The sequence below is a fragment of the Rhodnius prolixus genome, unplaced genomic scaffold (genome assembly GCF_049639745.1).
Source record: "Rhodnius prolixus isolate KJV_2025 unplaced genomic scaffold, Rpr scaffold_4, whole genome shotgun sequence".
Classification (NCBI taxonomy): domain Eukaryota; kingdom Metazoa; phylum Arthropoda; class Insecta; order Hemiptera; family Reduviidae; genus Rhodnius; species Rhodnius prolixus.
The window spans coordinates 48,412,360-48,430,309 of NW_027411614.1; the positions used below are offsets into that span (position 1 = coordinate 48,412,360).

Consider the following 17,950-nt stretch of genomic DNA (forward strand, 5'->3'; position numbering starts at 1 on the left):
ACGAGTTCATGTGCCAAACTACTCGCTTTATTGTGCATTGATTTTAATGATCTCATTTTCACATGTAGTAGTGTGACGGATGAAAGAAAATCTTTTTTATTTTTTATTTAATTGTATTTTGAATATATCATTGAACGAGATGGTTTGTTTGGTCGAGTTAATCAAGTGACGTACCTAACCTTTACCAAACAAGCACATCACGTGACCAGGTTTGGAGGGGGCAATTCCAGGTCCAATTTCACTAATCATAAAAAAATATATTCTGTTTTTTGTCAAGACGTTATCAAAAGGTATCAAGACCAGCAATGAGTAGGCGTGTCATTTGTTTGGGTGGGCAGATCATTTGCAAAAGGAGGTGCCTCTAAGTTGAAAACAAATTTATATCACGTTAGGGTAGGGCATTGTCCAGCTGCCAATCAGTGTACTGTGGGCTGGGCTTGAAAGCATCCGCGGTCAACGCCCCAAATAGTACCGCCTTCCCAGCTTATTTATTAATTACAGGTAAGTTTATAAGTTTTATTTTATATAGATATATGTAAATCAATAGAGTATGGACCGATACAAAGTATCAGAAAATGTTTATAACCTACAAAAACATAGTTAATATATTTGCGTTGTGATTATCGATTCAGCGGATGAATACATTGTTTGGGTGGGTTCTAGTGTACTAGCTACATTCACTTTTCATAGGTTACTTCTAAAGTATTTCTGCCCTTTTTTTGTGGTGCTTTAAACTAAGTGATTTTATTTTCATATATATAAATCTTCGATAATGATATAATGCTTAGTGTACAACTATCAAATGGAGGATATCTAAACAAGGAAACACTTAAGGAGGTAAGTAGGTCTAAATGTGTGTGGAAATAATCTATAACTGGGAGGGGAGAGGAGGTGCGCCTACTCCCCCAGATCTTGGTTAACTTCGGCTATTGAGTTGAGACTCCGCCTATAGGAAAGGAAGGGACTGCCTTCGTCTTTTGGCCCTCCTAGCTAACCACCTGTACCAATTTGGACAAGAGAGGTTGATTTCCAGGGTGAACTAAAGGAAGACATCGTGGCTAACCAGAACACCCCCGCTAGGGACCCATTGGCCCCCAGCCCCCCGCCACAACCGCAGGTGAACTTATAGTTTGCATTCACTTTGGATATGTAAACAACTTCAATGCATAAAACCAAAATAAAATCGTGATTTCCTTCTTGTAGGTTATAACCTTGCAACAGTTGCAGAATTTATTCCCAATACAACAGGTAAATGCAGCTGACCTTGGTGATCACAAACCTTTTGTATCTTCAAATGCAGGAACACCAACAGTTGTCTCCCTCCAAGGAGTTCCTGGACAGTTCATACAGGTACTTATAAATAAACATCATATGTACATTGTTTACATTGGTACTACACTCTACATTCATATGTAGTGCTTGTACTTCATTCATTAGAAGTGGGACTCAGATATCTTTAATTATTGTTTACATACATGAATTAGTGCAAGAATTTAAGCCTAACATCATGATAGTGACTTAGAATCATAATTTGAAATTTGCTGCAGTTTATTCTTACATAGGAAGGTTATAAATTCCAGAAATTGGTTGCCTAACATCACTGTCCATAGAATGTGGATATTTTTGAAGTGTACAGTGTTTACATGTGTAGAGGTGTCTTTGCGTTTAACGATGGATATGCACTATATTACACAACACACTGTCAACTCTTTGTATAGTAGTAGGCCCTCTTTGGGCATCGCTTTGTGGGTTTGGAGATGACAGTATTGAGTGTTATTAGAATGCAAAGTAGAAAGGTAAGATTGACTGCAGATTACATCAGTTCCTCATTAGTTCTGGATGAAGAATATAGTGTTACATGAGACTTATTTGATAAGTTACTTGCATCTATTGTCAACCAGTATAGAGGCGACAATTGTTAAACTCTGGACTAGCATTAGTGGTTAGTTATTTGCAAGCTAGAATGTGAATGAGACGTTAGACTATTGTTTATGTTTTTTTATTTTTGATCTAGAGACATATGGTTTCTTATTTCTGGTCGATTTTTACTTTTATCCTTCATCAGTTTGTTGTATAAAATTCCACTTCTAAATAATCAGCTTCTGTGGCACACTACTCAGTTTAGATTGCAAGTAGTAAAAGTTGAACCTAATAGAAGGTTCAAGGTTCAGTCTGAACTGTCATGTTACCACAATTCAAAATTTGAGGCTACTGAAATAATTTCAAATTCGCTGAAAAGGAAATTGGCGTCATTTAATCTTTAATAATGTTTAGTGATGTTGATTAGCTAATGGTTCATCATTTGAATTATCAGTACCTCCGAACATGCTTGCACATTCTGTAGTTACTTTCGACACTTAATAGGCTTGGAAATATCTGTGAAAGGTGCCTAACTTGCCTATTCTGGTATTGTTATTCTAGGTAAAAAATATATTAGCCTGTTTTCTTTGAATATATGCTTAATTTGTACTACTCTACTTAACCTTACTTTTATTTGTTAATAATAAGTTCATTTTTATCCTGAACAGTGTGGAACTGGCGGGGCAGGAGGTGGAGGAGGGCTCACGTACAGCTTGGTGCAGCCAGCCACCACTCAGCAACAGCAACAACAACAACAACAACAACAACAGCAGCAGACAGCCCAGACTTTGCAGACGGTCACGGTAGATGGCCAAGAAGCTGTATTTATTCCGGCTAGTAGTCTTGGCACGCTCATGTCCTCACCCCAGGTGGTGAGAGCAGCTCCTGCCGGCACTACAGCTACTGTTATACCTCCTGCAAGTCTCATAAATACTGCAGCCCTTTTTCCTGGACAAACTGTAAGGCCTCAGTCGCAGGTTTTGCAACTTCAACACAGCATTCCAGTGCAGGTAATTTTAGAACTATTGTTGTGTAGAATTCAGGATGCTACAGTGTAGGGTGTATCCAGTGAATAAATATCTTGTACTCTTAAACGGTGTTTCACATTAACTACATTGAAAAGTAAATTCAACTGGATTTAGAAATCTAAATGTAGGATCCGCAGTGCTGGATAATATTGTTGACTTTTATCGAAGTGACTTATCTCTTAAAATGTCCATTTGTTTTGTAAATGACTTTTTGATATATAACATAAATTGTGCTAATACTGTAAGTTGTCAATTGTGGGTGATCTAGAGCCATCTGTCAGTCTATCGCAAAAGAAAAAATTGTTCTAACCGCAGTGGTGTAGGTTCCATAAGATCATTCTGGAGCTTAATCATCAACTTTTCCAAATCATCGTCAGATTCTAGGTAGTAGAAGTCTCTCGGATATTTTGGTTTGAGAATCGTCGGCTAAAATTGTTCACAGCCTTCTTTGGATATCCTCCCAAAAATGATTAAAGATGTGCTTCGATTGCCAAATTTCTTCAGTAGTGTAGGTAACATAGATAGATATGTATTGTTGAAGGCCCTTTTTTCTAACTAAGAAGGTAACTAGTGTAATTTCTTTCCTTTCAAGGGATTTCAAGGGAAACTTAGCAAAAGCATGGTCCTTAGATTTCTCTGCTCTGGCGATCTTTCAGAGAGTAATCTAATTCACCTCTTTAACAGGAAGGAAGACAGAAATTAGTTGGTGTAAATTGGACCTCTTATCTGTGTATCTTTCTAACTTGAGGAGATATAAGACCTTCGTTTTAATAATGTTAAAAAGATCTATTTCTTTTTTTTATTTCTTATTTTTTTAACTCCAGGTACCTATTTCGACGGCTAATGGCACAGTTTATCAAACTGTACATTTTCCCGTACAGTCGTTTACATCTCTGCCAAGCCTTTTACAATCTCAGCCACTTATACAACAAGTTGGCACGACACAAGTGGCCCAGATAGTAACACCGTCAGGTCAAGTACAACAGGTACAAGTGGTGACGCCGGTGAGTGCTCAGAATACAATTCATGTAGTACAGCAACAGCCAGCGGCCAACAGCCAACAGCAGCAGCAGCAACAACATCAACAACAACAACAACAGCAGCAGCAACAACAGCAGCAGCAGCAGCAACAACAACAACAGCAGCAGCAGCAGCAACAACAACAGCAGCAGCAGCAACAACAACAGCAGCAAGTAAGTCAACAGCAGACCAACACGACAACTTCAACTTCTGTCGGTGGAAACCAACAAGGAGGTGGAACTACCACAGCGACCATAGTGACGGGTGGAGGACATCATACGACAGCCGATGGAAGCATTATATTGCCCGCACAGCAGCATATATCTCTGGGTGGCAACCAGCCTCAACAGGTCACCGTTATACCAGCAAGCAGTTTAGCAAACTTAACGAATGGTCTTGCTGTTAGAAATAACAGCATTGTTCAGGTAATTTTCTTTTACACTTTTTATTTAAATTGCAATTCAAAATATTGGACGCAATACTCAGTTGTTACACCACCATAGACTAAATAAAACACAATCTTTCAAAAATCTAAATGGGCACAGGACTCGAACTTTTAAAGGTCAAACATACATTCGAATCTTCAGCATATCCTATTAAAAACCAATTTAAATTTCCCTGTTACTCATAAAACCTAACGATCCACAAGGACTTCAGATGTTCTTACCTTAAAGATATCATCTAGAGGTAAGATCTGTAAGTCCACTAGAGATTCCACGAACTTTATCCTATTCCTTACTATACTTCCGTTCGTTACTTCTCATCCTATAAACTTTCTGATAATCATCCTGGAAACCTGGAACGGTGAACTCTATGAATGAAATTAATAAAGTTCAGGTAAATAATGTCAAAAATTGGATCTAATTTTTGTTACAACATCCCTTAATATTCGTCAGGAAAAGTGAAAATGTAAGAAGAAAAATTCTTGAAACATTGGAGAGGTGTGTGCATAAATTATACTGGTCCTATAGAAAATGGAAAATTATAGTTAATGAAGAAATAGATGTATATTACAAGATGTATTTTTGAAAGGGCTTACTTTTTTTTTAAATCTTAATTGTTTTTTTCTAAATTTTCTTCTTATTTCTTACAATGTTCTAAAATTAATTGTTCATATGTTTGCTACGATAAATAAGTTTTTCTTTGGGAATAATAGGCATTTAACGCATGTCTTTACTAGTATGTACACAGACATTGCAACATTTAATTAGTCAATAACAAATGTTTAAACACAAAGAATATCTCCGAGATGCATTGCGATCAGCTAATTACAAATTATATTGTTTAATACCATTGCATATTAAACGATCAATATTAAGTAAAGTGCCTCTTCTTCTCGAGCTTTGGTTTTATTATGCAGTGATCAATTTTTTGTTAAACTGTTAAAAATATTTTATTTATGTGTTTTGGAAAAAAAAAACTTGCCGCTTTGAGGATTTAATTTTATTTATTTCTAGCTGCCTATGCCAACAGCTGGTGTACAGACTGTAAACTTGCCTGGATTAGGTAATGTACAGCTGATACAGGCTCAACCAGCTCCAACCGCCACTGTTCAACCGCAGCCTATTTTACAAACCATTCCTTCTGGTACAGCTATCCAGATAATTTGTAAGTTTTTTTTTTTTAATTACTTGAAAATAGAAATTGCTATTGATTATTCTTTCGTTAGAATGTACATAGAATTTGATAAATTTGGTTTTTGTAGCTGGTGGCACGACTACAACCGGTAGTGGAAACCAGGATAATACAAACAGCGGTGGTGAACGATGGCAAGTTCTAGGGCTATCTTCGCAATTAGTGTCATCATCGGGTGTGCCAATATTTGAAGAGGAAACTCCCACAGATGATAAACCTCGAACTAGAAGAGTTGCGTGTTCCTGTCCTAACTGTATTGAAGGAAATGATAGGTAACATTTCATTACATTTAACAAGTAAGTTTATGGAAATAAGTAAAGCTAGCCAACTTGACGAGCTTATATAAACTGTGGCACTTTGTGGCGTTTGTTTGTTAAGATAATTAAGTATTAGAAAATAATCATCTTCCTTGAAAGAGTTTTCTGCTACCAAAACAATGCGCTGTGGCCAAGTGAACTGATTTCGATTTCGTAGAAATATTCAGCCCATTAGAGATAATTAGTGAAAGGAGACTTTCAGAGTGGTTTAGAAAAAAACAGAGTAACTGTGGTTTAAATATTTGTGGTTGAGCTAATTCTTGAAAATATTCATGAGTAAAATGTAAACCTGTATTCTAGATTTCAAACCAAGATCGTTGAAGGGACGAACGTTAGCTCTAAAAAAAAAAAAAAAACTTTCAGTGGATAGGTCAAATAGAATGAACGAAAAACGTTAGTATTCTTGGTTCGTAGAAACCTTCCATTTTATTTAAGCTCACGCTTAATTCATTGAGTTATACATGTACGAGGGTCGTTTGAAAAGTCCGTGCAAAGTCAGAGAGATAGCACTACTGGCGCGTATCGAGGTTATGTTTAGTTAGTAGCATCTCTTGGAAGAACACACACCAAGTTTCAGCCAGATCGGTCTATTTCTTTGTGTTTGGCATTCGTTTGAATCGAGGAAGTCGAGTGATTTTCAAAAAATGGACGAAAAAGAATTTCGTGTGTTGATTAAACACTACTTTATGAAAGGCAAAACGCCTGAGGAGACTAAAGAGAAGCTTGATAAACATTATGGTGACTCTGCACCTTCGATTAGAACAGTTTATAAGTGGTTTCAAAATTTTCGGAGTGGCCATATGGGCACAAGTGACGCTGAACGTTCTGGACGCCCTGTTGAGGTTACTACTCCAGAAATCATTGATAAAATCCATGATATGGTGATGGATGACAGAAGAGTGAAGGTGCGTGAGAATGCTAGTGCTGTGGGCATCTCGAATGAACGGGTACATAATATTTTGCATCAACATTTGGACATGACAAAGCTATCCGCAAGATGGGTGCCGCGATTGCTCACGCTTGACCAAAAACGAAATCGGGTGAAGTGTTGCAAGGACGGTTTGCAGCTGTTCCAGAAGAATCCGCAGGACTTTAAGCGTCGTTTCGTCACAGTGGATGAAACATGGATACATCACTACACTCCTGAGACCAAAGAACAATCTAAACAATGGGTTACCAAGGGGGAATCTGCGCCAAAAAAGGCGAAGACCGTTCCTTCGGCCGGAAAGATTATGGCGACTGTCTTTTGGGATTCGCAAGGAATAATCCTCATCGACTATCTGGAAAAGGGTAAAACTATTACAGGTGCATATTATTCATCGTTATTGGACCGTTTGAAAACCGAGCTGCAAGAAAAACGCCCACGATTGGCCCACAAAAAAAGTCCCTTTCCATCACGACAACGCACCAGCTAACACCTCAGCAGTTGTGGTCGCAAAATTAATGGAAATAGGGTTCCAACTCGTTTCACATCCCCCCTATTCTCCAGACTTGGCTCCCTCGGACTACTATTTGTTCCCCAATATGAAGAAATGGCTGGCGGGAAAAATATTTTATTCAAACGAGGAGGTGATTGCAGAAACGAATGGCTATTTTTCAGACTTGGACAAATCCTATTATTCGGAAGGGATCAACAAACTAGAGCAGCGTTGGACGAAGTGTATAAGCCTAAAAGGAGACTATGTTGAAAAATAAAAAAGGTTTACCCCAAAAGTAATTTAAGTAGTTTTTATTTTTGCACGGACTTTTCAAACGACCCTCGTATAAACTATCCCTAGTAAAGAAAGCACACCTTTAATTTTGTTGTTATTCATTTCAAAGATATCCAACATGAAAATCTCTCAAAACATTCCCGACCAATTGGTATAAATCATTACCCATTTCCGTTTATATCACTTCCCTTAATTATTATTATTATTTTTTAAATAATCTTTAACTTGATAACAGGTTTTGTTGGCTAGCTTTGTTTGTTAACAAATATTTACTGAATGAGTTCTTCAACTCTTAATTTATAATTTATTGTAAGCTATTGGTATTTTATTTTCTTCCTTCAAGCTATTAGAGATTAATGTATTTAATTCATAATCATATTTATTCATGCAACTATATCTGTAACTGAGAAAGCTAAAATTGTGAGCAGATGTGATATGGCGGTTAGGTCTGGCATGAGAAAGAAACAGCATGTGTGCCATGTGGCCGGATGTAACAAAGTTTATGGAAAAACCTCGCATCTCCGAGCTCATCTCAGATGGCACACTGGAGAACGACCGTTTGTCTGCAATTGGGAGTTTTGTGGAAAGTGTTTCACCAGATCTGATGAATTACAGGTAAATTTTGTGTGTTTTTTAGAGTTGAGAAATTAATTTTAATAATTAATACATTTTCCATTTTAAATATTACCGTGCTTGAACTTGTTAGAACGTGTAGCTATTAATATCAAAACAGTAAACTTCTTCGTTGCAAAAACTATCCATAAATATGGGTAGTTCCCATATTTCTTCCTCTCCGCTTATTGGAGAGCTGGAGTTCACATTATGGGGTGAAAGCTAAGAGCAAGTTGAACTAAACGGACAGCTGCTCAAAACATGAGGAAGTGATTCTTTTGATCATATCTACGACAGAGAGTCCTTCCAACATCCGACTAATACTGGATACTCTTTGCAGATAGAGTTAATTCATAATTAATTTCAGGGTCGTTGTGCTTGCCGAGCGCGTAAAGAACCTGTTGGTTGTTTTCTAGCTCTCGATTCTTCTTTACCATATAATGGATGACCATATATTGCCATTTAATAGAAATTCATTTAATTTTTTGTGTGTTGGCCTAACAGAGGCACAGGAGAACTCATACTGGCGAGAAGAGGTTCCAGTGCACTGAATGTAACAAGAAGTTCATGCGCAGCGATCACCTTTCTAAACATATCAGAACTCATCAGAAACAAAGAAATGCGGTAATAATACTATACGTTTATATACATATGTATCTTTCTTCAAAACTAATTATGCAATCAGTCTGGCGAATTTTGGGGACTAGGCCAACTGGGATGGTGTGGTCACATTGTAGGAGTGAAATTAGGAGATTATAGTTTCTTGCAGCCGGGCAAGAGAAAGGCATTGAAAGGATAGGGAAGCAAGAAGAGAATCCCTCACGAGGATGAGAAGCCTCACCGCACCAAGGAGTTAGGTAAAGAAGCAGAGAAGTTTAACGAACTAAAAAAGGGGCCAGGAATAAAGATAAAAAATTAAAAATGGCTATTTTTAGACTCACCCAATACACCGTATGGGCTACTTTTTCTTTTTTTTTTAATTGGCGAAGTAATTCATACTAAACGTTTTGCCAACAAAAATTAGTTATTCAAGATCATTTCCTAAATTTCTTTCTGAAGATTGATTAGGTGGATTGCTTTCTCTCGTTTAAGGAAATTGTAGGAAAAAGAGAGCTTGCTTTCATAAAACGTTCATACTTAGAAATTTAAACAATAAATATCTTGAACATCTTCTGGTCTTTTATCACTTTTTTGAGTAGAAAATTTCTAAGTAATCATCTTTTTCACAGATCCAAGTTTTAAAAACGGACCTACATTCTTTTCGTGGACATGTTGATTTTTTTTTTTATCCGTAACATCTAATTCAATATGGCTACTATCTTTCTTTATTTTTCCAAACTTTCCCTTTTTATCTGAAGAACGTTTTTAGTGGTTAAGATCTAACAGATATCCACGTTTCCCAACCGTCGGAACTACTATTCCATTCCTCTTCAATTAATGCCATTTACGCTGTTGGGAAACGCGTTATGTTTCTACTTTCTATTGCAATCTGGAATAAGCCTCAATTTTTAGGGAGCCTCAAGTATCTGATATCATCTTAACCCGCTTAATCTGATGATATGATCATTATTTATTTATGCTACGAATTGTGCAAGTAAGTCGTAGAAGTATGTGAATGTTTCATTCACATTTTTTTGCTAATTTCTGTAGGTCTTTGAAAGTCACTGAATATTACTTGATAGAAGGGTAATATTTCCTTAAAAGCTTTCCTAATCTGGAAAGCAAAGCTAAAGAAATACTTTCAAACTTGATTTGTTCTTTTTAAAAGCAATTAATGGCACTTAACGCTTCTAATTGTAGAGTTTCTTAATTTTTCTTCAGCAACAACTTCAGCTTTTGGGAAGTCTACATTTTAAAGTGCATTTTAAATAATTATTTTCTTTTTAAAAACTAAAAACTTCACTAAGGCCCAAAATTATTTTAAAATATTTCAAGTAGTACGTGAAATTAGTTTCAGTATTAACAATAACAAAATATCATTGAGTTATGGTGTTCTTTTTTTTTACGATGGAACGTGATATACGATATACATTAATAAACTTGAAATAACTCTAGCCCAATAGATTAACAAATTCCTGTTTGTTTGGTCCTCGAACTAGTTGCGGCCCCCCTTTTTTGATTTTTGTGTTTTATTTCTTTTCTTTTTTGTGTTTTATTTTATTTCATTTAATGAGTTTTACATCTCTTAATAACATAAAGGTTTTTTTTTCATTTTTTTTTCTTTTTTTAAATATAATTATATTTTATTTTATTTTTTCTTTTTTTTTCAAAGGAGAACCTAGGTAACGAAAGAAATGAAAAATGGCCAGTTACTGAACAGCCTGTGATACAAGTAGATCATGATATGTTGAAGTTAATTTCACAAAGCAAAATGAAACAGGTAGATATGTCCTAGAATAGTTTATTGGTTTCCCTTCTTTTTTCTTTTTAAACAAAAAAGTGCTATTTCTATCACAATCTTAATATTGGTTGTCATTCACAGAGCGTGTGTTTTTTACAAAGTTTGATTACTTTTTGATTTTTTGTTACATTTAGTTTTTTTTACTTAAAAGTGTGTTTCTTAATTGGAGAAGGGTAGTTTCGTTATACTGTTTGCACAAGTCACGTTGAATTTTGTGAGTAATGTTTTTTAAACATCCGTCTATCTTGTAATGAGTGTTTTGTTTTTTGCTAGAACTTTAAGTTCTTATAACCAAAACTTGACGTAACCACTAATTCAGACTTAGTAAGAAACTTCTTTCTAGTCTCCAAAAAAACTGTATTTATTCATTGTTCTGTTAATAAATAATTTTTGCTGTATTTTCGAGACGTTACGAACTTCTATGTGTCCATCCTTAGTCTAAAATTAAAATACTAACGAGTAGTAGAATCAATTAATTTACTTTTTATCACGTTTCGTATATTCTATACGGCATTATTTTAATTAGATTGGTCAGAGTTGAGCCTTTAAATTTCTTTTTACGCGGAACATTAAAATTTAAATCCAAAACATTGTGTTTAATAAATAACATTTGCATGCACCGAAACGATGAAATCCTAAATTCATGGTGCTCTTGTATTTATTGACAGACTTTCTAATGCTTTGTTCTTAGTATGCTCGCGCTTATCTCTGATTGGAGCTCCAAATATAAAGAAAATGCTTGCAAAAACTATACTTTTCGGGATTTTATCGAAGGGGTCCAAATCTTGAGATTTGTTAGATTTTAGATTTAAAAATTTATTGCGTTTATTTGAGAAGAGTTTTTATAGTACCACAGAGCACGCGCACGAATTTAGGCATAGATGAAGTATAGATACGAGATTCAGCCAATTGAGCTGAAGTTGCTTAGTGCTGGATCTTAAAATGTACTTTTGCATCAGTCATTTGTAATCTGATTTCTCTATTTCTTTCCCTAGTTGCCTAAATACGCCCTTTGATTTGGATGCTCATTAATATCTTAAGCAGAATTTGCTGCAGAAGCGTTAATATTAATATATTTATTGATATAATATATCAATGTATTATATAAATATTAAAAAAATAATATATTTTAATTTACATGTATTTGATGAAATAATTAATAAGAAAGAATGAAATATTCATTTTCTATTGCAGGATGGACTTTAGGAATGTTATGTGATATTTATATGGCATGTATGCTCACTTTAAAACTGTGGCCAATTTCGGATTTTCATACATTTTTTTTTGTAATAGTTGATTCATCAGATATTCATGACTTATACACACTGTTCCTTTATAATCTACATACTGCACTGACGCAAACTCTACTTCTATTTAGTTTGGACCAATCCACTTGCTTTTTTTTGCACCATAATTTTGTAAAATTTTTGTACGAGTTATTTAATGCATCACAGTTACATGTTTAGGATTTATATAGAAAACAAATTTATTATACACACCCTTGCAGAGCTACCTTTAATGATTCTCTGAAGTATTGTGAAGCATTTGTTCGGCAGACCACATACAAGAGAACTTAAAACCCATTTCAGCGCTTTTGACAAAGGAGGTTCTATGCAAAAAAAAAAAAATGAAAAAATGTGACCAATTCATCCATTAGGAACATTCGCGGTAACAACTTTTTAACTGGGATCTAATGGGAGAACTCATATTTATTGAGCTGGTATATTCTTCTTGCAAGTCGGTCTGATCCGGTGCTTTGCAAGAGATGGCAGATAACTCCAATAAGACTATGTAGTGTGCCTACTTATATGTATTATATTGAGCCTAGAAAGCTACACATAAGATCAATTGTTTCACAAATTTTGTTTCATTAAGTAGATTTATGCTCATTTAAGTTACAAGATACTTTAAAGATCAGTCGTAGTGAAAGTCTTTTTCTTTTTTTTTTCTAACAAAATTAGAGTTTCGTTAAGCATTGAGTGGGTTATGTGAAGTTTGCAAAATCGTCCCTCCTATTAGGGAAAAGATTATTGTATCTTAATGATGGATTTGACTTTCGACCGTTGTTGATGGATGATTTTTTGGTGAATATCGAGGTGCGGTCATAAATAAATACAAATTTTTTTGCTTTATACCAACGTTTCGGTAATTTTACTACCTCCTTCTCGGTCCGTACAAAAGGAATGTTACACTAATATAGAAAGAAATTGAAAAACATAAAAAATAAATAAATAAATTTGAAATGACTTACACTTACTTATTTTGCAATGTAAGGATATATATTCCTTTATAAGGAAGGCCATGGTCTTGACTTCACTGTTGGGGATACAAAGAACTTGCATGCTGCGACGGACTAAATCAGCAACCATGCGCCAGTGTAAATTCAACATTGTTGACAAAGTGGCTTCCACTCTTATTTAAGTTTCATTTTGAATGTTGTATGCAGGAGGTGCCGACTTCAACCAATTCAGCTGGTTCTCAAGAAGAAGAAAGTTCCGAAGAAGATGACAAAATGTTGATCACACTACAGACGGAGGGTGAACAGTCCGAACTTACTATAGTTGAAACTATAGATCCCTTATAGTCTCAGCCTTTAAACACCGCTCAAATGGTAAATTGTCTTTTAAATCTGTTCTATTTGCATTTCATTTCTTTTATCCGTATTAAAAAAAAAAAGTATTTTCTTGAATTAATTAAGAGATAATTTGGTAAGTCCTACTCACTACGTCTTTATAATATTAAATTAGTCTTTTGTACTTTGATAAAACGTACTTTGTTAAAGTGCAGCTGAATAAGAGATTAATCTTAATTGTATTCACACTGTTCCTATCTAAATGAAGCATTTTATCAGCTGTTATCTCTTGTTACCTCAATAATTAATGAGATTAGTTTGCTTTTTTTTTGTTTCTTCTGCTACATTATGGAAGATATATTCCTTAAATTAGGCGCTGGTCATATGTACAACTTTTGCCGAATGTCCTTATTACTTTTTAATATAGAAGCCCAATAATTGTTCTGAGAGAAGGTATAACACGGTTTAAATCTAATCACGTTAGTCTAGTGATTAACCGTAAGGGCAATCGCTGAACTCGAAGGGTAAACATCTGATCAGAAAGGATCAAATGTTAATCTGATTTTGTGTTAGGTTGGAGATATGTACAGGATAGAATAACAGTCCAATTCAGCCCTATATCTTGAATTTTAAAGCAATCTCATGGTTCAGAATCATGTGAAACAGATTTGTAAGATTTCTGGATTTCAATTCTTCATTAAAACCAGTTACTTCAGCCAAAGCAGTTCACAGCTGCTCAAATGCTTATAAACCATGAAAGTCAGAAAGCCCATCTGTGATCCTGAGTTCCAAACAACACTTCTTTAAACAGGCCTCTTTTACTAACTGACTTAAGCAGCGGCGAACTTTTAGTACTCTTCACAGTTTATCCTAGATTATGAACATCTACTTCTGGAAGTCTACCTGAATCTTTCTTTCTTTCAATTCTGATTAAACCTCTGGGTTCCTCTGGCATTCTTGAATATTTTTTACCCTATCTCGAGCAGATCGTTTAATCAGCATCTCTTCTTTTAACTACAAAACTCATCTTGATTCCTCCGCTGAATAACATTTGTTTTCAAATTAAATGTTTGATAGAATCACTAAATTTCGTTTTACATAGTCGTAGTGAACAAACCGAGTTATAACTTGGATCGTATTGTATAAATTTCAAAATGGAAAAATCCATTTACTTTCCCTTCACTTCTCGATAAGAAAAACTGTTTTGATTTTCCATTTCTGACGCCTCTGTAACATAAGTTACTGACGCCGCAATCTTTTTTTTTTTTTCTCTATTTAACTTCCACCTTCCTTCTTATTTCATCAGAAATTTCATTGTTTTTAGTATTTTACTATTATTAAATTTTTACACGCCATTATAAAATATCTCTTTATATTCACAGAATGAAATTCATCTCGGTGTTCAGTATTTGCCATCATAGAGATGGAAGCAGAAGAAAGTATTTAACCACAGAAAAGTATCCCCTACAGTGATGAAGCATTTTACATCTTCCGCTATAGGGCCGGCTAGTCATTTGTTTTCTCCGGTTTATAAATCTACATATTCCTGGAAATTAACGAACAGGAAATTCTACATAATCCTGGAAATTAAAGAACAGTTTTATTAAGAATTCTTTGAAGTATGCAAAGAAAGACGGAAAATGCTCCGGCAAGAAAATAAATATATATAAACAGTTTCTAAATCTTTACAAAACAAAAAAAAAAAATAATATACATCAAATGAGATTTTTGAAAAGTAGGAAAAATTTTTGGTATAAATGTATTATAGCGCTGATCGTTGTTATGTTGTTAATTTGAGACTATTAAAATTATTATCTTGAAAAAAAATAGAAACATATCAGCCTAAACAATATTGGAGGCTTTGTTTTTAACATTTAAAACTGTTGATTCGTAAAATTAAAAATTATTTAGTTAACTTTTTTTTAATCTTTGGTTGCAAAACATTTAGTTTATTATAATAAAGTGGTTATGTTGTTTTGTTAAGAAATATTTGCTTGAACTAAAAGATATTTGCTGTATTATATATATATATTTATATGTCTTCCTTTCAGCAAAGAGACTAGGAAAAACTAATGAAAATTTTTTTAAAAAAAGAAGGTTTTCATTGTTTTTTAATTTGTTTTGTAAATTTGTTTTTTTTTTTTCTGCAACCGCATAATAATATAATAATTAAATAAATCAAAAGTAAATATTAAAATTTTATTATTTTATAAGTGTCAGGAAGTGAAAATTGCTGATATTTGGATAAAGTTTGTTATTCAAATACAAACCGAATATTGGATCTTAGGTGTGGAAGATATGAGCGGGTTTTGATGGTGCAGTTAAGGGATTAGCTGTGGATGAGAAGCGATTCTTTGGTCCTTTCCCAAATTTGACTTTTCTTTGTCGGAAGAATAATGACCGAGCACCACCGTCAATTTTGGAAACACGCTTAATTATCCAAGTTTTCACTAGTTTAATTCGAATTTTTGAATGATTTTGTCCAGGCAATAAACCAAGCATTTTGCTTGGATAATAAAACAACTTCCAAGTTGTTACTAGGGAGTGGAAAATGAACGTTACTAACATCAGTCCTTGGTCAAGACAGGTGACAAGAACAGGGAGGTTCCGTAAGCTTAAGAAAAGTGTGCGTATTTACTGCGATGATGAAGTGATGGCCTTTTCATCTCAACTAGCAACACTAGCAAGTTGATTTTTATCCACGACACCATGACGGCGCTTAAAACAAGTTTGTTTTTTTGCTATAAACTTGCTGCTATTCGTTAAGCACTTCCACTTTCCTTAAGAGTCCTGATTTAATCTCGAATGTGTCTTTTTTTCACATGATTTAATGATGGACCGCTTTAAGAGAGGAATTTTTCGATAATGTTGAACTGTACATAGTTGGCAGTTTAGTGAATTTCACTTTATATCTGACCTAGTATAGTTAAGATAATACACTGAGCATCTAGCTTTACGATTTAATATAACAGTTTCTTAATTCAATTGAGCTTTTCATATTTGTATTTTTTATTAACTCCTTGTAAATTAGGAACCAGTTAATGTGGTTGCAGGAAGAAAAAACTTTAATTCTTGAGTAAAGAGTTTTCTTTTATATTCTCATTCAAATGTTAATAAAAAGTCGAATATAAAATAAACCACTTTATTTCCTTGAAATAAATTAACTATTGGTCATTAATATTATTATTTAAAAAAAAATAATTTTCCCTAATTTTAATTTTAATATATATATATATATCTTGTATATAATATATACTAATTAGTATATTGTACTAATTTTTTTTATTAGCTTTTTTATACAAACATTAAATGATTTTTCGTTTTATAGAAAACTTTTGTACAGATTATTCTTTTTAAAATAAAATTAATAATAATAGTAAATATTTATAACTAATAATAATTAACAATAATTATAGATATGTGTAAAATTGTAAATATGTATGTTCAATAACATTATTAAAAATATATAGTTGATAATAGAAAAAATTTCTTGTAACAGGCTAAAAACATTAAAATAAGCGGCGATAGCTTGAACTAACCTCCAACAGTTCTAGCAAATGCCGCTAGATAGCATTGGCTTGCTATTTTCTCAGTTAATATGTCTCTCTTTTATATTTTATTAAATATTCATTCTCACATAATGCTTTAATTGTTGATAAAACAGTGGTATTATCTTTTTTAGTAATTATTATCTAATTCTAGGTTGATTGTCTCATTGTGCTGAAATGAGGATTATTTGCAATTTGACAGGTTTACTTTAAAACAGTATTTATCTCCGTCTTACTCATTTTTATTTCATAGTTTCAGTTAATCTGAATCAAGTTAACTGTAGATAAAGGGCAGTTATTTGATTTTTTTTTTTTTTATTTCAATAAAATTAACAACGCCATTAATTAAGTAGGTTTGAAATCATATTAACAAAAAAAATTAACGAGTGATATTCGCCTAATTAATTCACAATTCCTGCTTTTAGATACGTCTAACTTTGTATGGAAATCTGCATAAATTGTTCCTCGCAACACATATCTCAAAAATATGTTTATAGGAACGCGCTTGCAACTGAATGGGACAGCAAATGTTGTTCCGTTTGTGTAGTCCGAGGACTTAGGAAGGAGTTCTGTCACCAAAATAATAAATAGAACTCGAAATTTCTCTCTTCTTCGGTTTTAAACTTTCATTTCATACTCCTGAGAACTTCTATAAGAATACCTAAATGACAAGACTGGATCGTCTGATGGAAAAGGGGGTATCCTGCAATATGGTCTAGTTTCCATGATGCTTTGGACTTCGGTTTGGGATCAGCAAGATGTAGAGTATGCCTCTCTATACATCACAAGACTCGTGCAGTCTGTCTGCGTTGGTGGTCTTTAGAAATTCCATTGGGTTTTTTGATTGTTATTACCATTATTAATTTGAAATTAAGCCAAAGGGCTATGTGAATTAAATCAAACAAATTGCAAAATTAAAACTTTGAAGAATTGAATTAATGGAATAAAATTTTGTGGTAACTACATCTTTTATTCATATTAAAATACATTTTTTTTTTTTGTATTCAGTCTGCCTAAATATACGCTCCACTTTTTTTTTCATGAGATAGCGCATTTACAATTCAGTTTATATTAATCCAATCATTTAAGGTAAAACTAGTGTATGATTAAACTAAACTAAATATTAAATTTGCACTTCCGAAAATATACAAATATTTCAAGTCTTTTCTTGAGAAATTTTATTCTTAAAATAAGGAATAAATCACAGAGAAGTAATAATTAGCCAAGAAATTGAAACCATTATAG

The 17,950-nt window shown here is 33.7% G+C and overlaps 1 protein-coding gene across 2 annotated transcripts; it reads left to right on the forward strand.

Moving 5' to 3' along the window:
• Positions 1–645: 645 nt before the first annotated feature.
• LOC141456153 (uncharacterized) lies at positions 646–15,864 on the forward strand. Of its 2 annotated transcripts, XM_074131857.1 has the most exons (12): positions 646–837; positions 953–1,117; positions 1,204–1,350; positions 2,529–2,870; positions 3,713–4,333; positions 5,366–5,516; positions 5,614–5,815; positions 8,001–8,187; positions 8,689–8,808; positions 10,457–10,564; positions 13,032–13,196; positions 14,540–15,864. In XM_074131857.1, exons 4-11 carry the CDS (start codon positions 2,715–2,717, stop codon positions 13,167–13,169), a joined length of 1,683 nt encoding a protein of 560 aa, XP_073987958.1. In that variant the 5' UTR covers positions 646–837; positions 953–1,117; positions 1,204–1,350; positions 2,529–2,714; the 3' UTR covers positions 13,170–13,196; positions 14,540–15,864. The 2 variants fall into 2 exon arrangements, with proteins under 2 accessions (XP_073987958.1, XP_073987959.1); XM_074131858.1 differs by lacking the exon at positions 10,457–10,564 and having other exon boundaries at positions 648–1,117; positions 14,540–14,727.
• Positions 15,865–17,950: the final 2,086 nt, after the last annotated feature.